Source organism: Caretta caretta, chromosome 1 (assembly GCF_965140235.1).
Source record: "Caretta caretta isolate rCarCar2 chromosome 1, rCarCar1.hap1, whole genome shotgun sequence".
NCBI lineage: Eukaryota > Metazoa > Chordata > Testudines > Cheloniidae > Caretta > Caretta caretta.
This window is the reverse complement of record NC_134206.1, coordinates 211955943-211978224: the sequence shown is the minus strand read 5'-3', so window position 1 is coordinate 211978224 and position 22282 is coordinate 211955943. Positions and strand designations below refer to the sequence as shown.

The 22282-nt window shown below is 46.9% G+C and overlaps 1 protein-coding gene across 1 annotated transcript; it reads right to left on the bottom strand.

Moving 5' to 3' along the window:
• Positions 1-11562: 11562 nt before the first annotated feature.
• LOC125630243 (uncharacterized) lies at positions 11563-13803 on the bottom strand. The gene is made up of 2 exons (XM_048835907.2): positions 12877-13803; positions 11563-12288 (listed from the first exon to the last, which is right to left on the bottom strand). Exons 1-2 carry the CDS (start codon positions 13457-13459, stop codon positions 11768-11770), a joined length of 1104 nt encoding a protein of 367 aa, XP_048691864.2. The 5' UTR covers positions 13460-13803; the 3' UTR covers positions 11563-11767.
• Between the last annotated feature and the right edge of the window lie 8479 nt (positions 13804-22282).

The window sequence follows — 22282 nt, the reverse complement described above, 5'->3', positions numbered from 1 at the left end:
AGAAACCCTCCTAAGGGTGGGGGTTGTAGAGGAAGTCCCTCAAGACATGAGGGGAAAAGGTTTTTCTCTCAGTATTTCCTAATCCTGAAGGCCGAAAGGGGCGTCAGACCCATTCTAGACCTGTGTCGCCTCAACAAATATCTCAGAAGTTGAAGTTCCACATGGTCTCCCTGGCCTCCATCATTCCTTCTCTGGATCCAGGAGACTGGTTTGCCGCCCTCAATTTGAAGGATGCTTATTTCTATATCTCCATTTTCCAAGGACACAGAAGGTTTCTGCGCTTTGTAGTGGGTCAGTGCCACTACTAGTTCATGGCCCTGCGTGAGCGAGCCTGCTCCTCCACATTCAGCCATGCAGCAACCATGCCGTCAAGTGGAGGGGTGCTGGATTCAGGTGCAGCAAAAGGCCGTGGTTCTGCGACAGCAGGTCCAGCTGGAGCAGGAGCTCCAATGGGGTTGCTACCAAAAGCTCTAACAGCGTGCTGAAGTTGATGCAGCCACACCGGAGCTATCAGGATAACCTTTGCTCCCGACCACAGGAACAGGAAGGCTTTGGACAGGAAACCTCTGTCGTGCCTGTGGATCAGGCAGAACCGGTGACGCTTCCTGTTCTGGTCCACGTGGGGAGTCCCCCACCTTTGGAAAATGCAGCTGACCACCTATGGGTGAAGAGACCACTTGTGGCAAGGCAAGAAAGACCTGCTGAGATGATCTGCCAATGCATTCTTGGTGCCAAGCAGGTGAGACACCATGAGATGAATGGCGTACTGGACGCAGAAGTCCCATAGCTGGAAAGCCTTTTGGCACAGGCCTAACAAGCGGACTCCGCCCTGCTTGTTGATGTGAAACATCACCATGGTATTGTCTGTCCATGACTCAGACCTTGCCCTCCAGAAAGTGGAGGAAAGCTTGACAGGCCAGCCAAACTGCCTTGAGCTCCCTGATGTTTATATGCAAGGAACGATCTTTCTGCAACCAAAGAACTTGCATGCTGATGTCGCTGAGGTGGGCTCGCCAGCCCAAGTCTGATACATTGGAGACAAAGGTTACTACAGGACATGGGTTCATGAAGGGAATGCCCTCCAACACTGATTGGGGTTCCATCCTCCACCCCAGGGAAGCCAGGATGTGTGATGGGACTGTAATCACCTGTTCCAAATCGCGTCTGCCTGGCATGTAGATTGAAACCAGCCACACTTGCAGGGGTCTGAAATGCAGACATGCATGCCGGACCATGTAAGTACCTGCTGCCATGTAGCCTAGCAGCTTGATCCATACGCGGGCAGTTGTGAGCAGGTGGGTTCACATGTGGGTTATGAGGTCCGACATGGCTCAGAACCTAGACTCTAGAAGGAAGGCCTTGGCTGGGGTAGAATTGAGTACTGCTCCTATAAACTCTATCCGTTGCACTGGTGACAGAGTTGATTTCTGTTAGTTTATAAGAGGCGGGCAAACTACGGCCCACGGGACCGTCCTGTCCGGCCCCTGAGCTCCTGGCCCAGGAGGCTAGCTCTCAGTCCCTCCCCTCCTGTCCTCCCTCCCCCGCAGCCACGCGGGCAGCACTCTGGGCAGCGGGGCTGCCCGCTCAACGTGTCTGGCTCCAGCTGGGTGGCATGGCAGCCAGACATGCTGCTCTGAGCTGCATGGTAAGGGGCTGGAGTGTTGGATAAGGGGCAGAGGGTCCCGGGGGGCAGTCAGGGGACAGGGGGAGGTTGGATGGGGCAGAGGTTTGGAGGGGGCAGTCAGGGGACAGGGAGGGAGTTATATAGGGGGTGGGGTCCTGGGGGGCTGTTGTCCCAGGAGGGGGCAGTCAGGGGACAAGGAGCAGGGGGGTTGGATGGGTGGGAGGTTCTGAGGGGGGCAGTCAGGGGGCAGGAAGTGGGAGGGGGCAGATAGGGGGCGGGGCCAGGCTGTTTGGGGAGGCACAGCCTTCCCTACCCGGCCCTCCATGCAGTTTTGCACCCCAATGTGGCCCTCAGGCCAAAAAGTTTGCCCACCCCTGGTTTATAAGCAGGCCCAGATCCTGAGAGGTGAACCTCACCAAGTTGAGGCTGCATTGCACCTGAGTTTGTGACCTGTCTCTGACCAGTCAGTTATCAAGGTAAGGACACCCCTCGACACCTCAGGTAAGTGGCCACTATGGCCATACACTTTGTGAACACCTTTGGGGCGATTCAGGGCAAGCCCTCCACCAGGGCTACCTACCTGGCCAAATGGAAGCGTTTTTCATGTTGGGTCTTGGGCCAGAACCTACCTCCACACCAGATCTCACTACAATCCATCCTAGACTACCTGTTGCATCTAAAGCACCAAGGTCTGACTCTTTCATCAATCAGGGTCCACTTAGTGGCCATCTTGGCCTTTCATCCGCTGGTTCAGGGCAGATCTGCTTTTTTCCCATGATATGACGGTCAGATTTCTGAAAGGCATAGAGCGACTTTATGCTGAAGTTCATGACCCTATCCTGCCTTGGGATCTAAACCTGGTGTGGCCTAAGCTCACAGGGCCACCCTTCGAGCCATTATCTTTGTGTTTCTGCTACTCCTCTTGAAGAAGGTTTCCTTCCTGATCGCAATCACTTCAGCCTGCAGAGTTTCCAAAATTAGAGCGCTCACATCAGAACCACTGTATATGATGTTCTACAAGGATATGGTCCAGCTGTGGGCCCCCCCCAGCCTTCTTGCTGAAGGTGGTGTCACCGTTCCACAATAATCAGGATATATTCCTGCTGGTATTTTATCCCAAGCCTCATAAGTCTAGCGAGGAACTCAGGCTACATACCCTGGTGTTAGAAGGGTGCTGGCTTTCTACCTTGAGAGAACCAAGTCCTTTCCTAAATTGACGCAGCTCTTTGTTGCAGTGGCAGACAGGATGAAAGGCCTGCCGGTTTCCGCCCAGGGTATCTACTCATGGATAGCCACATGTATCAAGTTCTGCTATAAGCAAGCAGGGTGTCACCGCCAGCTACTGTGACCACCCGTTCTACCAGAGCTCAGACCTCATCAACAGCTTTCCTTGCACAAGTTCTGAAATAGGACATCTGCAGAGCTGCGACCTGGTCCTCGGTCCACACCTTTGCATCCCATTATGTCATTACCCAACAGGCATGGGATGACACAAGTTTCAGTAGAGCAGTGTTGCAAGCCGCAAGATCATTAACTCTGAGCCCACCTCCAGGGAAACTGCTTGTGAGTCACCTAACATGGAATTGACCTGAGCAAGCACTCAAAGAAGAAAAAACTGTTACCTACCCTTCGTAACTGTTGTTCTTCAAGATTTGTTGCTCATGTCCATTCCATGACCCGCCCTCTGTCCCCACTGTCAGAATTGATGGCAAGAAGGAACTGAGAGGGGGCAGGGATGGTGGTGCCTAATATACCGGCGCATGAGTGTGGCACTCCAGAGGGCGCCAGAGCCAGCCCTACAGATATCACTAAAGCAAAAAGTCTCTAGCAGCTGTGCACATGGGCGCGTATACACCTAGCATGGAATGGACATGAGCAACACACCTTGAAGAACAACAGTTACGAAAGATAGGTAACCGTTTTTTTCTTTATCTGGTGATGGTGGGTACTATTAGGACAGGAGTGCCTTCTTAATAGTCTGCTATTACATTGTTTTGATGTAATTTAGATGGAATGTGAGGATGTGACTCTCTGCTTCTTAATTCATGGCTGCTGCTTTCCTATTCTGGCTGCTGCTGCTTACTGTAGAAAAGACCCTCAGACCTTACAGTGGGGGTTTGTTACAGACCACCAAATTGAACCAAAGAACAGGATGAGCTACTCCTTAAACACTTGTATGTAGGTAAAAATATTATTATGAGGGACTTCAGTTTGGGAGACTTATGCTGTCAGTTTCATGCAGCCACCAGCACAACATCATTAGAGTTTCTAAAAATGTTTACCTTTTGCAAACCAAAAAGTTTTGGGTTACAAATTAGATACTGGGTGCAATACTTAGAATGTAAGATCTTGGGGCAGGGACCATCTTTTTGTTCCATGTTTGTACAGCACATAGCAAAATGGGGCCCTAGTCTGTGACAAGGGTTCCTAGGCACTATGGCAATACAAATAAGAATGATGATACCTTATCTAACAAAAAAGGTATTGTACCCAACTTTTTGGATCTCAGTATAAGGGATAAAGATGAATTGATCACTGGACTGGAAGTTGGTGGTTGACTTGGATCCAGCGATCATGACCTGATATTCAAAATGGCCAAACAATGGGCATTCCCAATCAGTTATTTGGGAATGTCCACTGTTTGCCCATATTGAATGTTATCAGGTCATAATCACTGGATCCTAGTCAACCACCAAATTCCAGTCCAGTGATCAATTCATCTTAGAAGATATGAAGTTTAGAAAATTGATAAGGGGAGTTAAAGACACTAGGGAAAAATCCATGGCTGGCAGGGCTAAGGACAATCAGAAAGAGTTTAAGTATATCAGGAGCAAATGAAATCCTAGTAGTGGCCTCTTATTAGTAGAATAGGCCTTTTACTAGCTAGATGTGGTAACATTGTTAATAATGCAGAAAAGGACAAGTGTTCAATAAATATTTTCTTTCTCTGTTTGGAAAGAAGTAGGATGATATGCGTGTAACACATGAGGATGATTAATTACTTTCCAGGCCATTAATGAATAAGGAGAATGTTTAACAGCATCTATTAAGGATAAACCTATTTAAACCAGCAGGGCTGGATAACTTGCATCCCAAAGCTCTAAAACAGTTTGTGAGGAGATCTCTGACTCATTGATGTTAACTTTTAATAAAACTTGCAATACTGGGGAAATTTCCGAAGACTGGAAGAGTGCTAATTTGTGCAAATACTCAGAAAGGGTGAGCAGGATTACCTGGGTAATTATAGCCTGGTTAGCCTTGTGACGTTGCACTCCATATGCTTTATGAAAATATGGTTATGAACGTGAATATGGTGTAACTGAAATATGCTTTATGCAAAAGATCTCTTGTAAGGTATCATTAAAAAGCTTATAATCTACTGAGTGTGTTCATCCTATTTGTAAGCATATATCATTCTTGTATCTGAAGCTAGAAATATGAAGCATAACACTGAAGTCCTATTGTAATTTTGCAAAGTGTGGGCCATTAACGGTGGTTTAGAATCTTGATGGCTCCCATTGACTAGAACAATTGGTTGCGGATGGTTTAGTTACCTGCAAGCCTTCCTGTGTATGTGTGGGCCAGCCCGTGGGTAATGAAGAATGAGGTCTTAAAGTGACATGTGACCATATCACCTGATAGTGAAATCCATCTTAAATCTGGTACTTTTCCATTTAGAAGGAGCGGTGGAGACCCAGAGAGACAAAAGAGTCCTGCCTTGTGCCAAAGCTATAAAAGGGGGTGGAGCAAAACAAAGGGGGCTGCTAGTCATGAGACAGCCCCTGCTTTACACCTAAGATGTCTGCTGGAACTAACAAGGACTGTACCAGGGGAAAGGATTGGGCCCAGACTAGGAAGGAGTCTAGTCTGTGAAAGCAGTTTATTGGAACATCTCTGAGGGTGAGATATTACCTGTAATCAGTTTCTTAATGTGTTAGGCTTAGACTGGCGTGTTTTTGCTTTATTTTGCTTGGTGACTTACTTTGTTCTGTCTGTTATTACTTGAAACCACTTAAATCCTACTTTGTATACTTAATAAAATGACTTTCATTTATTAATGAATCCAGAGTAAGTGATTAATACCTGGGGGAGCAAACAGCTGTGCATATCTCTCTCTCAGTGTTGTAGAGGGCATACAATTTATGAGTTTACCCTGTATAAGCTTTCGAAAGAGTAAAATGGGTTTATTTGGGGTTTGGATCCCATTGGGAGCTGGGTGTCTTGGTGCTGGAGGCAAGTAACCTGCTGAGCAGTTTTTAGTTAAAGTCTGCAGCTTTGAGGGCATGGACCAGACCTGGGTCTGTGTTGCAGCAGGCTAGCATGTCTGGCTTATCAAGGCAGAGTTCTAGAGTCCCAAGCTGGCAGGGAAAATGGGCTCAGAGGTAATTTCAGCACATCAGGTGACAGTACCAAGGGGGTCTGTGTGACCAAACCTGTCACAAGCCTGACATCAGTTTTGGGCATAATAATGGAAAAGCTGTTATGGGTTTCAATTTTAAAAAATGTACAGGATGGAAGTAAAACCAGTCAACTTTGTTTTATGGAAAATAGCTCTTAAGCAAAACCTGATTTCATGGTTTGATGAGACTACAAGTCTGATAGATAAAAGTAACACTGGTAACTACACGTGTTAATAGACTTTTGGCATTCTGATTAAAAAATGCACAATACAATATCAATAAAGCACATGTTAAATGGATTAAGAACTGGCTAACTGAAAGATCTCAAAAAATAGCGGTCATTGGGGAATCATTATACAGGGGTGTTTTTAGTGGGGTTTCACAGGGAACAGGTTCTAGCTCCAATCCTATTCAACCTTTTAATCAGTGATCTGGAGGTAAATATAAAATCACAGCGGGTAAAATATGCAGATCCCATAAAGATTAATGAGTGGTAAATACCTAATGATGATGGAGGGCAGTCATACAGAGTGATCTGGATGAGTGGGTAATTCATTCAAACAGTTGATTTTAATATAGCGAAATGGAAGGTCAAACATTGAGAAACAAGGAGTATTGGCCATACTTACAGAATAGGGGACTGTATCCTGGGTAGTAGTGACCAGAAAGCATTGAGAGATTGTAGTGGACACAAGTCAGCATGAACATCCAGTGTGGTAATGTACTAAAAAAGACTCTGTGATTCTTAGATATATAAACAAGTGAGTAGGACTGGGGTGGTAATTTGATCACTGTACAATATGTTGAAAATTGGAGAGGGTGCAGAGAAGAGCCACAAAATTATTTGAGGGCTTGAGAAAATACCCTACAGTGAGAGAGAGAAAGAGATTTAGTTTATCAAAAAGGAAATCATTATAGTTTTATCAGAACCTTCATGGGGAGAAAATATGGTACCAAAGGGCTCTTTAATCTAACAGAGAAAGACATATCAAGAACCATATCAAGACTGGAAGGTGAAGCCAAATTCAAACTAGAGGTAAGGCATGTATTTTTAACAGTGAGAGTGATTAACCATTGCAACAAACTAACAAGAGAAGTGACGGATTCTCTATCTTTTGAATACTTCATATTAAGCCTGGATGACTTTCAGGAAGATAAGGTTTAATTCAACACAAGTTATTGGGTTCAGTACAGGGGTAACTGAATGTAATTCTGTGGCCTGTGTTGTACAGGATGGCAGACTAGATTTTCGAATGGTCCCTTGTGGCCTTAAATTCTGTGAATCTGAAAAGTCATTAACACATTTTATTAAAATTACTTCCTATACTTTTTATAGGATGTATTTTCTGAGAGCTCAAACTAATGTATTTAATTGTAAATTATTCATTTTATAGGGAGTCCTTGAAATTTAACACTGTATGTGATCTTCAGTCCCAAATGATGAGAATAATCTAGTAATGCAGACTTTTCAATTTCCCTATGTAGCTAAAATCACTACGATCTTGTGTATTGGCTACATTTGCAGACATTTTAGAATTAATGGTCATTTTTTGCCATTCTTCAAAAGTGAAAGTTGCTCCTTCAGCAGTAGCTTACGGATAATATTGTATTACAGAAAATTCTACCAAAAAACTTGCCCTCTGTCAAAAAGACTGTCATGTCCTATTGTTCCCAATTGAACTGAGACCACAGGCTGCCCTTAGCAAATATGTCCACTGCCTCCATTCACCTGCACTTCACAGTTTTCTAGTCAATCTCCTGAAAGTACAGTGAGCCACCATCTTTCGTCAGGGCAGATTGTTTTAACTCCTATTTGGAATAATGAGAGGGGTGGCCATTTTGAAAGAGAACATCTTATTTGATGGCAACCTGTGGCCTCAATCCTATTGAAAACTGTAGAGAGAGTTTTCCCATTTTGAAAGATCAGTTCCTAGTAGAATTGGATGAAATAGAGCATTTTTCTGCTGAAGGAGAAACTTTGAACTATGAAGAATAATGACAAAAATGACCATTAATTTTTAGTACTTTTTTTTAAGCTAACTGTTACACGAGATCTACTCCATAAGAAAGGCAGTAGAGGGTTGTATGTGCATGGAGGGCAGGAGGGAGGGAAAAGTGTGTGTGTGTGTGTGTCTTCATGTGTAATTATCTCAGTCTAATTATCCAGTATGTTATGGGTGCTTTGCACTGTTGCAAGATGACATAATGCAGCCATAGCATTTCAGGGTATCTGGCCATAGAAATTAAAATAAATAATGAAAGGTTGATACTTCAACTATGGTGACTGTCCTGTAGTGCGACTGTAAAGGAAAAAAAAATAAACTGTGTGTTTAAATTTAGTTTAATTCAGCTTTGTATCACAAACACTAAAATGCCTGAAACATATGGTTATTGCATTAGTGTTGCTGTGGAGCAGAATTAAGGTCATTTGGATGACTGACCTATGCATTTCCATACTTGAACATGTTTGGATTTTTTTTAATGTAACCTTAACTCTCTAATTTCTTGGCTTTTTAATGTTTTGGGAATAATTACATCTGGGTTTTACACTAAATTAATTATATGTATTCTCAACCTTAACATCTATCTATGTGCATGTATAATATATGTAACCCTTCTGCCCGTCAGAGTTGGCAGCAACAAGGGCCGGGTTCAATATCTAGGGGATCCATTCCAATAACACAATGCAAACCGGCTCGAGCCCCCACCCAGTGACCTGGGACAAATATATACCACCCCCGCTGGGCGCCTCCAAGAGGCAATACTTCCCCTCTCACAAGCACATAGTCTGAGTGTAGCAAAAAGCCTTTTAATAACAGAGAGAAACAATGTGGCATTATGTTGGGGAAACACCACCAACAGGATTCATAACACAACTGGTTCTTGAGTCCAGCAACCCCAAATCACCCAAAGTCCCAAAAGTCTCTGTCCCTGATCAGGGCAGCCCCAGAGTTCGAAAGTTTATCTGCAGAGCTTTACCTCCCAACCTGGGTAGAGATGGGGCAGGGGTAAGAGGCACCTTACATGATCTGAAGCTGACCGCCCCACAGCTCCATAGGCCTTCACTCAGCTCTGCTCCGCTCCGTGGCCGACAAGCAACTCCCGCTGTCCCACGAACTGCTCCACCAGCCAGTCCACAAACTGCTCCGCATCCCACCAGCAGCAGCTCCCGCCATCCTACAAACTGCTCCACCAGCCTGTCTACAAGGCACTCCAGCCATCCCACAAAATGCTCCACAATATATCTTCAGGCTCCCCCACTACTTAACACAACACTCAGTGATTTCAGCTCTTAGTCAGTTCAGCTCTTTGGTGAATTCAGCTTGTAGTAGGGGAGCCTCAGTGCTGGTGCACTATTAGCCCAAAGTGAGCTCAGCAGCCTGTAACTAGACTTCTAATGAAATCAAAATTAGCTCTGATATTCCACAGTGGAGAGAGGAGGAAGTGCAATTAGCATGTAAGGCCCATACCACCAAGTATTAATACTTATCCCCAGTCTCTCTCAATTCACAGAGTTTTGGAACCCACTGGTAGCCGTCATCGTCATGTCCGAGGTGCTCCTGGCCACATCGGCTGGGAGCGCCTGGGCAGACATGGGCGCAGGGACTAAATTTGGAGTGACTTGACCAGGTCATTCTCTTTAGTCCTGCAGTCAGTCCTATTGAACCGTCTTATGGTGAGCGGGCAGGCGATACGGACTGCTAGCAGTCGTACTGTACCATCTTCTGCCGAGCAGCCATGAGATGTGGATGGCATGCAGTCCTTCTGCACCGTCTGCTGCCAGCCAAAGATGTAAAAGATAGATGGAGTGGGTCAAAACAAGAAATAGACCAGATTTGTTTTGTACTCATTTGCCTCCTCCCCTGTCTAGGGGACTCATTCCTCTAGGTCACACTGCAGTCACTCACAGAGAAGGTGCAGCGAGGTAAATCTAGCCATGTATCAATCAGAGGCCAGGCTAACCTCCTTGTTCCAATAAGAACGATAACTTAGGTGCACCATTTCTTATTGGAACCTTCCGTGAAGTCCTGCCTGAAATACTCCTTGATGTACAGGCACCCCCTTTGTTGATTTTAGCTCCCTGAAGCCAACCCTGTAAGCCGTGTCGTCAGTCGCCCCTCCCTCCGTCAGAGCAACGGCAGACAATCGTTCCGCGCCTTTTTTCTGTGTGGACGCCATACGAAGGCAAGCATGGAGGCCGCTCAGCTCACTTTGGCAATTAGGAGCACATTAAACACCACACGCATTATCCAGCAGTATATGCAGCACCAGAACCTGGCAAAGCGATACCGGGCGAGGAGGCGACGTCAGCGCGGTCACGTGAGTGATCAGGACATGGACACAGATTTCTCTGAAAGCATGGGCCCTGCCAATGCATGCATCATGGTGCTAATGGGGCAGGTTCATGCTGTGGAACGCCGATTCTGGGCTCGGGAAACAAGCACAGACTGGTGGGACCGCATAGTGTTGCAGGTCTGGGACGATTCCCAGTGGCTGCAAAACTTTCGCATGCGTAAGGGCACTTTCATGGAACTTTGTGACTTGCTTTCCCCTGCCCTGAGGCGCATGAATACCAAGATGAGAGCAGCCCTCACAGTTGAGAAGCGAGTGGCGATAGCCCTGTGGAAGCTTGCAACGCCAGACAGCTACCGGTCAGTTGGGAATCAATATGGAGTGGGCAAATCTACTGTGGGGGCTGCTGTGATGCAAGTAGCCCACGCAATCAAAGATCTGCTGATATCAAGGGTAGTGACCCTGGGAAATGTGCAGGTCATAGTGGATGGCTTTGCTGCAATGGGATTCCCTAACTGTGGTGGGGCTATAGACGGAACCCATATCCCTATCTTGGCACCGGAGCACCAAGCCGCCGAGTACATAAACCGCAAGGGATACTTTTCGATAGTGCTGCAAGCTCTGGTGGATCACAAGGGACGTTTCACCAACATCAACGTGGGATGGCCGGGAAAGGTGCATGATGCTCGCATCTTCAGGATCTCTGGTCTGTTTCAAAAGCTGCAGGAAGGGACTTTATTCCCAGACCAGAAAATAACTGTTGGGGATGTTGAAATGCCTATATGTATCCTTGGGGACCCAGCCTACTCCTTAATGCCATGGCTCATGAAGCCGTACACAGGCAGCCTGGAGAGTAGTCAGGAGCTGTTCAACTACAGGCTGAGCAAGTGCAGAATGGTGGTAGAATGTGCATTTGGACGTTTAAAGGCGCGCTGGCGCAGTTTACTGACTCGCTTAGACCTCAGCGAAACCAATATTCCCACTGTTATTACTGCTTGCTGTGTGCTCCACAATATCTGTGAGAGTAAGGGGGAGACGTTTATGGCGGGGTGGGAGGTTGAGGCAAATCGCCTGGCTGCTGGTTACGCGCAGCCAGACACCAGGGCGGTTAGAAGAGCACAGGAGGGCGCGGTACGCATCAGAGAAGCTTTGAAAACCAGTTTCATGACTGGCCAGGCTACGGTGTGAAAGTTCTGTTTGTTTCTCCTTGATGAAACCCCCCGCCCCTTGGTTCACTCTACTTCCCTGTAAGCTAACCACCCGCCCCTCCTCCCTTCAATCACCGCTTGCAGAGGCAATAAAGTCATTGTTGCTTCACATTCATGCATTCTTTATTCATTCATCACACAAATAGGGGGATGACTACCAAGGTAGCCCAGGAGGGGTGGTGGAGGAGGGAAGGAAAATGCCACACAGCACTTTAAGCACAGCACTTTAAAAGTTTACAACTTTAAAATTTATTGAATGACAGCCTTCTTTTTTTTGGGCAATCCTCTGTGGTGGAGTGGCTGGTTGGCTGGAGGCCCCCCCACCGCGTTCTTGGGCGTCTGGGTGTGGAGGCTATGGAACTTGGGGAGGAGGGCGGTTGGTTACAGAGGGGCAGCAGTGGCAGTCTGTGCTCCAGCTGCCTTTGCTGCAGCTCAACCATACACTGGAGCATACTGGTTTGGTCCTGCAGCAGCCTCAGCATTGAATCCTGCCTCCTCTCATCACGCTGCCGCCACATTTGAGCTTCAGCCCTGTCTTCAGCCCGCCACTTACTCTCTTCAGCCCACCACCTCTCGTCCCGGTCATTTTGTGCTTTCCTGCACTCTGACATTATTTGCCTCCACGCATTCGTCTGTGCTCTGTCAGTGTGGGAGGACAGCATGAGTTCGGAGAACATTTCATCGCGAGCGCGTTTTTTTTTCTTTCTAAGCTTCACTAGCCTCTGGGAAGGAGAAGATCCTGTGATCATTGAAACACATGCAGCTGGTGGAGAAAAAAAAAGGAACAGCGGTATTTAAAAAGACACATTTTATAAAACAGTGGCTACACTCTTTCAGGGTAAACCTTGCTGTTAACATTACATACATAGCACATGTGCTTTCGTTACAAGGTCGCATTTTGCCTCCTCCCACCGCGTGACTACCCCCTCAACCTTCCCCCCTCCCTGTGGCTAACAGCGGGGAACATTTCTGATTAGCCACAGGCAAACAGCCCAGCAGGAATGGGCTCCTCTGAGTGTCCCCTGAAGAAAACCACTCTATTTCAACCAGGTGACCATGAATTAGATCTCACTCTCCTGAGGATAACACAGAGAGATAAAGAACGGATGTTGTTTGAATGCCAGCAAATATACACTGCAATGCTTTGTTCTACAATGATTCCCGAGTACGTGTTACTGGCCTGGAGTGGTAAAGTGTCCTACCATGAAGGACGCAATAAGGCTGCCCTCCCCAGAAACCTTTTGCAAAGGCTTTAGGACTACATCTAGGAGAACCGCAAATGCCAGGGCAAAGTAATCCTTTCACATGCTTGCTTTTAAACCATGTATAGTATTTTAAAAGGTACACTCACCAGAGGTCCCTTCTCCGCCTGCTGGGTCCAGGAGGCAGCCTTGGGTGGGTTCTGGGGGTACTGGCTCCAGGTCTAGGGTGAGAAACAGTTCCTGGCTGTCGGGAAAACCGGTTTCTCCGCTTGCTTGCTGTGAGCTATCTACAACCTCCTCCTCATCATCATCTTCTTCGTCCCCAAAACCTGCTTCCGTATTGCCTCCATCTCCATTGAAGGAGTCAAACAACACGGCTGGGGTAGTGGTGGCTGAACCCCCTAAAATGGCATGCAGCTCATCATAGAAGCGGCATGTTTGGGGCTCTGACCCAGAGCGGCTGTTCGCCTCTCTGGTTTTCTGGTAGGCTTGCCTCAGCTTCTTCAGTTTCACGCGGCACTGCTTCGGGTCCCTGTTATGGCCTCTGTCCTTCATGCCCTGGGCGATTTTCACAAAGGTTTTGGCATTTCGAAAACTGGAACGGAGTTCTGATAGCACGGATTCCTCTCCCCAAACAGCGATCAGATCCCATACCTCCCGTTCGGTCCATGCTGGAGCTCTTTTGCGATTCTGGGACTCCATCATGGTCACCTGTGCTGATGAGCTCTGCATAGTCACCTGCAGCTTGCCACGCTGGCCAAACAGGAAATGAGATTCAAAAGTTCGCGGTTCTTTTCCTGTCTACCTGGCCAGTGCATCTGAGTTGAGAGTGCTGTCCAGAGCGGTCATAATGGAGCACTCTGGGATAGCTCCCGGAGGCCAATACCATCGAATTGTGTCCACAGTACCCCAAATTCGAGCCGGCAATGTCGATTTAAGCGCTAATCCACTTGTCAGGGGTGGAGTGAGGAAATCGATTTTAAGAGCCCTTTAAGTCGAAATAAAGGGCTTCATTGTGTGGACGGGTGCAGGTTTACATCGATTTAACGCTGCTAAATTTGACCTAAAGTCCTAGTGTAGACCAGGGCTAAGGAAAGCATCTGACTCCCCTCAAGGGCTTCTAAGAAGAAGGCCACAAGTTCCCAAACTGAATTCTTGACTGATCAAAGGAGATCTCTGGCACAATCAGTCATTTTGGCACAGGCACCACTGTGGCATGGTACCCATGAGGCTCACAGTTTCTTGGGTACAGGTACCACCATCAAACCTAAAGACCTGAAGGGCACAAGCTCAAAAGCATCGGCACCATCTGTCAGAGCTACAAGCAAATCATAGGATCATAGAATCAAAGATCGTACCACCTCTGCAAAATCGGCGTTGATGCATAAGACTACAGTATCAAGGAAGGAGCCCTCTTCTGACCGCTCATCACACAAGAGGCCTCATCCCCCACTGACTCCCTTGGTACTGATGAGCCAGCATTGACCATCCCTAGTGGTACCAACCACCATCACGGTACCTCAGGAGTTTTGTTTCTCCAGAGATCTTCTAGTTACTGAGACAACAGGGTTTCCACTGCTCGGTACCAGAACTCTGGTACTGACTGCATCTTGGTCTCCAGGATCACCATCAGCACCAGGACACTCACCACCAGCTTCCCTCTCAGCGGCACTGCTGCAGGTCCCTGTTATAGCCTCTGTCCTTCATGCCCTTGGAGATATTTTTCAAATATTTTGGCATTTCGTCTTTTGGAACAGAGTTCTGATAGCATGGATTCATCTCCCCATACAGCGATCAGATCCAGTACCTCCCGTTTGGTCCATGCTGGATCTCTTTTGAGATTCTGGAACTGCATGGTCACCTGTGCTGATGAGCTCTGCATGGTCACCTCTGCTGATGAGCTCGCCACGCTGGCCAAACAGGAAATGAAATTCAAAAGCCCTTGGGGCTTTTCCTGTGTACCTTGCTAGTGCATCTGAGTTGAAACTGCTGTTCAGAGCAGTCACAATGGAGCACTCTGGGATAGCTCCCAGAGGCCAATACCAACAAATTGTTTCCACACTACCCCAAATTCGACCCAGCAATGTCAATTTCAGCGCTGATCCCCTTGTCAGGGAAGAGTACAGAAACTGATTTTAAGAGCCCTTTAAGTCAACAAAAATGGCTTCGTCATGTGGACTGGTGCAGGTTAAATCGATCTAACGCTGCTAAATTCGACCTGAACTCGTAGTGTAGACCAGGGCTAAGGTGGGAAAGCACCAGTTTTGACGGGATGTCTGGGGGCAACTTACTAGTTCATACCAGGGATCCACCCACAATAAAACTTCCCTTCTCCAACTGGTTGTGTGCTTTTCTCCCAGCGTGGTCGTGGCTGACTTCGGACCGTCTGGTCGGTTACACCCTCCAGTTTACTTCTATCCCACCCACCCACCCTCCATCCCCATCCCTCTTCAGGGATTCCTCTCATGAAAGCCTACTCGAGCAGAAGGTGACGCGGCTCCTTGGCTTAGGAGCGGTGGAGGTGGTGCCAGCGGAGTTCAGACGCAAGGGGTTCTACTCCTGCTATTTCTTTATTCTGAAGGCCAAAGAGCGGCTCAGGCCTACCCTGGTCTTGCGAGGCCTGAACTAGTACATGGTAAAGCTCAAGTTTCTCATGGTCTTTCTGGCCTCCATCATCCCCACCCGGGATCCCGGGGACTGGTACGCCGCCCTCGATCTACAGGATGCGTATTTCCACATTCATATATTCGAGGGACACAGGCGTTTCCTCTGTTTCATGGTTGGGCAGGAGCACTATCAATTCACTGTTGTCCCATTTGGCCTGTCCATGGCTCCCAGGGTATTCACAAAGTGTATGTCTGTGGTAGCTGCCTACCTTAGATGTCGGGGGGTCCAGATTTTTCCCTATCTCGATGACTGGCTGGTCGCAGGTACCGCAACTTAGCAGGACTCCACCTCACGGTGTGGCTGCTCAAGCGTTAGGTCAGGAGGAGAGGACTTGCTCGGAAGGGGTTCAGCGCGTCCTCCTGGAGAGCAGGTGGCCCACCTGACAAAATAGTCTTGATTTTCCCGGTGGGCTGCTGATCAGGGCATCTCGCTTGTAGCTGCTCTGATCCAGCTCATATTAGACTACCTCCTTCATCTTAGAGCTTAGGGCCTAGCGCCCTCGTCCATCAAGGTGCACTTGGCGGCCATATCGGCCTTCCACCCGCCAGTGCAGGGCCACACGGTGTTCTCTCGTGCCATGACTGGCTGATTCCTTAAGGGTTTGGATCGCCTCTTCCCCTACGTTAGGCCCCCAGTCCCAGAGTGGGACCTGAACTTGGTGCTGGCCAGGTTAACTCCATTTGAACTGCTAGCTACATTCTCCTGGTCACACCTCTAATGGAAGATATTCTTCCTGGTGGTGATCACGTCCGCTAGACAGGTCTCAGAGCTCCAGGCCCTGACCTCCGAACCCCCGTACACAGTGTTCCATAAGGATAAGGTCCAGGTCCCACCACATCCTTCGTACCTCCCTAAGATGGTCTCCTCCTACCATATGGGCCAGGACATTTTCCTGCCAGTGCTCTGTCCCAAACCCCACACGTCCAGTGAGGAGCACCACCTCCACATGCTGGATGTGATACAGGCTCTGGCTTTTTACCTGGAATGTACAAAACCGTTCAGAAAGTCTTTGCAACTGTTCATCGCTTCGGCCAAATGCATGAGAGGTCGGCTGATCTCCACTCAGCGGCTCTCCAACTGGATCACCTTGTGTATCCGTACTTGTTACGACCTGGCAGGAGTCCCACCGCTGCCGATTGTGAGGGCACACTCGACTAGGGCGCAAGCCTCCTCGGCTGCCTTTCTGCCCCATGTCCCTATTCAGGACATCTGTAGGGCTGCCACATGGTCATCAGTTCACACCTTCACCTCGCATTATGCGATTGTCTCTCAAACCAGGGAGGACACCAGGTTCGGCAGGGCTGTGCTCTGTCCCAAGTGTCTGTGAACTCCTACCCACCTCCAACAGATATAGCTTGGAATCACCTATTGTGGAATGCACATGAGCAATCACTCAAAGAAGAGATAGTTATCTTTTCTGTAACTGGTGTTCTTGGTGTTGTGTTGCTCATGTCCATTCCACATCCTGCCCTCCTTCCCCTGTGTTGGAGGTGTCTGACAAGAAGAAACTGAGGGTGGAGGGAGCATGCAGCGCCCCTTATACTGCACCATGGCGACACCACGCCAGGGGTCGCTAGGGCACTCCCCTAAGGGTACTGCTAAGGGAGAAACTTCTGGTACCGGTGCACATGGCAAGCATGCACACCTATTGTGGAATGGACATGAGCAACACATCTCGAAGAACACAAGTTACAGAAAAGGTAAATGTCTCTTCCATCACTAGACCAGGGAGATTGGTTCTCAGCACAGGAACTACAAGATACCTATTTCCACATATTGATTCAACCATCTCACAGGAGATTGCTCATATTCATCTTCGGTCAGGACCATTACCAGTACAGAGTGCTTCCATTTGGCCTCTTATCCGCACCCAGAGTATTCTCCAAAATTCTATCCGTGGTAGCAGCTAATCTACGCAAATTATGAATCATGGTTTACCCATATTTGGATGATTGCCTTCACAAGGCTTGTTCTGTCGAAGATGCCCTAAGGGCCACTCAAAAGACTATGGAGGTATTCTCACAGTGGGGACTAGAACTGAATACTCAGAAATCGACCTTGACTCCAGTGCAACACTTGGAGTTTATAGGGGTTTATCTCGATGCAGTGAAGGCCAGAGCCTTCCTCCTGCTACACAGATTCCACAACCTGACCACCTTAATAGACACAGTTCATGCCAGTCCCCAAATGTCAGCCAGAAATTGCCTTCAGCTTCTTGGACACATGGTAGAGCATGTACGTACATGGTATCTCATGTGAGACTACACATGCGCTGTCTCCAAGCATGGCTCAGATTGGTATACATGCTAAACAGGCACAGATTAAACAAGTCACTCTCAATGTCCTCCATGGTTAAAGACTCCCTTACATGGTGGAAAGATCCAAAGAATGTCTGTGCAGGGATTCCATTTACACAGCCTCCCCCAGCATTGATTCTCACAACAGACATATCTTTAGTGGGCTGGGGAGTTCACCTGAGCAATCACAAGGTTTGGGGGAAATGGTCCCCACAGAATCAACGCTCCATATCAACCTCCTGGAATTTAGGAATCAGTCAGGAATGCTTGTGCTCTTTTCCTACTGTTAATCAAAGATACACATACGAAGATAATGACAGACGACATAGCATGTATGTTTTACATAAACTGACAAGGGGCGGGGTGAGAGCACCATCCCTATGTACAGAAACAATACAATTATGGAATTGGCAATACTGGGTCAGACCATAGGTCCATCTAGCCCAGTGTCCTGTCTTCTGACAGTGGCCAATACAATTCACCACAACATTCACATATCAGCCGCTTACCTATCAGGAGCATAGAATATAACAGCGGACATGCTCAATCTCACACACACACACACAGGATTGCGCATGGGAAATGGACTGGACAGTGCTCCACAACATATTCTGCTACTGGGGAACCCCAAAAATAGATTTGTTTGTTGCTTATGGGAACAAGAAATGCCCCCGGTACTGCTCCAGAGCCAGTCTGGAGAGAGACTCATAGGGGGATGCTTTTGTCTTTCAATAGAACAGAGAGCTCCTCTATGTCTTTCCCCCATGTCCACTCATAATGAAGGTCCTACTCAGAGGGAGAGAGAGAGAACAAAAGTTATACACATAGTTCCCACCCACCAAGACAAACGTGGTACCTGTATGTAGCTTAGCTAGCAATGTGCCCACCAATTACTCTTCAGCTCCTTCCTCGCCTCCTCTCTCAGAGTGCCAGACAGATCCATCATCTGAACATACAGATTGTCTGACTCCAGGCTTGACTCCTACATGTTTCCAATGCACAGAGAACTCCTGCTGTGAGGAGGTGAAAAAGGTGCTGTTACGTAGTAGAAAATCAATGACTCATCACACTTACATATAAAAGTTGAAAAGTTTCCAAATCTGGTATTTTGAAACAAATTACCTCAGCATCCTCTCCCCTCCTCCTAATACTAGACTACATTCTAGACCTCAAGAAGATGGGACTATTAGCTCAGTAAAAGTGCACCTTTCAGCCATAACGGCCTTCCACCACAAGACAGATGGATATTCAATATTTGCTCATCCAACAATGACAAGATTCCTCAAAGGTATGGGTAACTTTATTCCTACAAATCAGATGTCTCTCACCAACACTGGACTTTAATCTAGTCCTCAAAGGCCTGACAAAACCACCTTTTGAACCCATGGCCACATGTCACTTACTCATCTGTGCATGAAGGCAGCATTCCTAGTGGCCATCACCTTGGCTCGGAGGATCGTGGAGATAGCGGCACTAATGGCACACCCTCCCTTCACAATATTCTTTAAGGTCACACTGAGACCACACCCAAAGTTCTCTCCCAAAGTAGCCTTGTCTTTCCATATGAGCCAGCTCATTCATCTGCCTACTTTCCTCCCAAAGCTCAACAGTGACAACAGAGAAGCAATATTACATATGCTTGATGTGAGGAGAGCTTTGGCATTTTATTTGGCTAGAAGAAAGGAGTTTAGGAAATCTCCTAAACTGTTCCTCTCAGTTGCAGACAGATCCAATAGATCCACAATATGAAAACAGCAACTCTCAAAATGGATTTCAAACTGTATTAACTATTACTATTGTGCCCACAATCTGCAACCTCCATCTAGAGTCCAAACTCATTCCACAAGATCCATCTCCACTTCTGTAGCATTTATTAACAATGTCCCCATCACAGAAATATGCAGGACAGGAACTTGGGCATCAGCTCATATCTTTGCAGAAAATTATGCAGTTACCCATGACTTCAGCTTCACAGTATTGACATCATTAATAGACTCGACACCGAAGCCCCACCCCTCCATAAGGAGTACTGCTAGGGAGTCACCTACAGTGGAGAACCCATAGAGACTCTACTTGAAGAAGAAAAAGTTACTCACCCTGTGCAGTAACAATGGTTCTTCAAGATGTGTGTCCCTGTGAGTGCTCCACAACCCGCCTTCCTCCCCTCTACTTTGAAGTTCTCAATAAGGGGCTCTGTGGTAGAGAAGGAACTGGGGACGGTTCGCCCACGCAATGCTAGTTAGGCTCAAGGCAAGGCACGAGACAGGGAGAGCACATGTGCAGGCCAAACAAACACTGCTATCTAAAATCTCTGATCAGAGGTGCAGGGACTCACACACCTACAGTGGAGCATCCATGAGGACACACATCTTGAACCATCGTTACTGCACAAGGTAAATAACTTTTTCTTTTTTCACAGGATTCCTATCTCATTTAGTACACAGGATTGATGGTGCTCAGGGAATGTTGCAGCAGTTCAATAATTTTATCCTCATCATTCAGTTAGTGGCTCCTTCCTTATTTACTACACACCATCCGAACCCCACACTCTCTACAGAATTATGTATTTCCTCACAGTCTGTTCTATGGTGCTTATCACTATCTGAGTGCTCCATGAACATGAATTAACTGCGACATGAGAGTACTGTTATCCCCATTTTACAGGTGGGTAAATTGAGGCAGAGAATTGACTCATGCCACATAGTGAGTCAGTGGCAGAGTCAAGATAGGAACTCCTGCCTCTCCCATAGCTGTGCTCATTCCTCCGGATCACACTGCCTTATTGCTGGAAGTACTGAGCAGGTACCCATTGTTGTCAGTTGTAGTTGTGTAAGCTCAGCACTTCTAAAAATCAGGTCCCAGGTATCTCAATTCGGGCACATAGAAACTAAGGAATGCACAGTTAGTGGTCTCCTCCAAAAGTTTTGATTTAAGCAACCTACTCAGCATCACATAGGGACTCTGAAGCAGAGAATTGAGTTCTGCTGTATGGCATCCACTTGCCTTAACCATGAGAACATCCTTTTTCTTCTTGCAATCCCCTGCTTCATTCACTCCATGCCTTCCAACTTCTGTGAAAATTAGGCATACATTTTATAGACAACAACCTCCTTTGCAACACAACCCTGAATAATTCCCTGAGCTCCATCCCTTCTGTAAATTGAATATGGCAAGGGTCCTGTGGAAATAATAATGTATCTAAATCATGTGCTGTACCTAATGCATACATGAATACATGAATAGAGGGCAGAATTAATTTTTAATAGGCACCTAAATTCTGGAATTTTCTAACTTTCCAGTGCTTGACTTTGCCATCTAAGTCACATTTTTCATGTAATTTAAAACAAAAGAGAGCTTAAAAAACCAAAACCCTGTAATTTCCTCATGGTATGTAGAAGGAGGTTGTTTGTTCTGTTTTTGGAGGGTTTTTATTTGATGGAAAAGGTAAAAAGAATTACATCATGTGCAATTGTAACAACTTTGGCATCATCATTAGAACTTGAATCCTAAACCTTTAGTAATGGAGCAGAGCTTGAGTTATAAACTAACTTCATTAGCTGGCAGTAGTATACTGCGTCTAGCTTTGGTCAAAATGAGATTGAGCAACATTTTTATGATTCCTATGTGTGCCTCAGTTACCCCTTTGCACTTTGCATTGCTACCCAGTGATTGCAGAAGGGTTAAAACTGCTCTTGGGACAGATCAGGAGCAATATGAGTCATTTAACTGTCTGGAACCCTCAGGAATGAATGTGTCATTAAAGGACTAGCTGAAGCCAACCCATATCAATGAAGAATCTGGAAAGACGATAAGAGCCCCAAGGACAGATCAATTAACACCTAAGAACGGGAATCATGTGAAGTCAGCATGGGTCAGCAATAGGTGTGTAAGAGTTGTCCTTTGCAGAGACTGAGAAGCTCTCACCTGGGACTTACAGAGGGAGACAGCCGCAAATGGACTCCATGGGAGCTTGGCTGGCTGGAATGCTGATCAGGATAGACTGTCTTAACCTTTGATTCGCTATGCTAACCTAAGGACTTCCCAATGCTGCATTCTAGCTGACTAATAAATCCTACTCTGTTTTGAAAAGACTGTCTGGTGTCACTGCAAATACTTGCTGAGGTGCATTGGTCCCTGAAGAGTGCAAAGTCTTCGACCAGGAATCTATCTCAGGTGGACTCCCTGAGCAGAGGTCACAGTGTGAAACAGAAGTGCAGAAGCTCCAAGGCTCAATACTGGAGATGATATGGTTGCATGGCTTATCCTTGTGGGATAGTGGAAACTGTTGGTGTTCTGGCACACTGAAGGGGTGCCTCCAAAGGACAGCTTCCAACCTGGAGCACATCTCAGATCCTGTGGATCTGTGACACCACCTCACCTAGGGAGGGAAACAATAGGATTGGGTGTCAGAACCCCTGAACCAGTGACTGATAGGTAGTGCCATTCCTGGAAATAAGGAAATTCAGGTAAAATGGAGAGAGAGAGAGAGAGGTTTTAAAATACCCGCAGTGACACCTATTATGGAAAAAGGGACATTTATGGATCTAAATGTTAGCTAGAACATTCCAGTATGTTTTCCCATGAATAATGA

What these genes read in the sequence shown, in the direction of transcription:
- LOC125630243 (XM_048835907.2), bottom strand. Translation starts at nt 13,459, where the DNA reads ATGCAGAGCTCATCAGCACAGGTGACCATGATGGAGTCCCAGAATCGC. An exon ending in AGGCGGAGAAGGGACCTCTG is followed by an intron (nt 12,289 to 12,876) that starts GTGAGTGTACCT and finishes TTTCTCCACCAG; the next exon opens with CTGCATGTGTTTCAATGATC.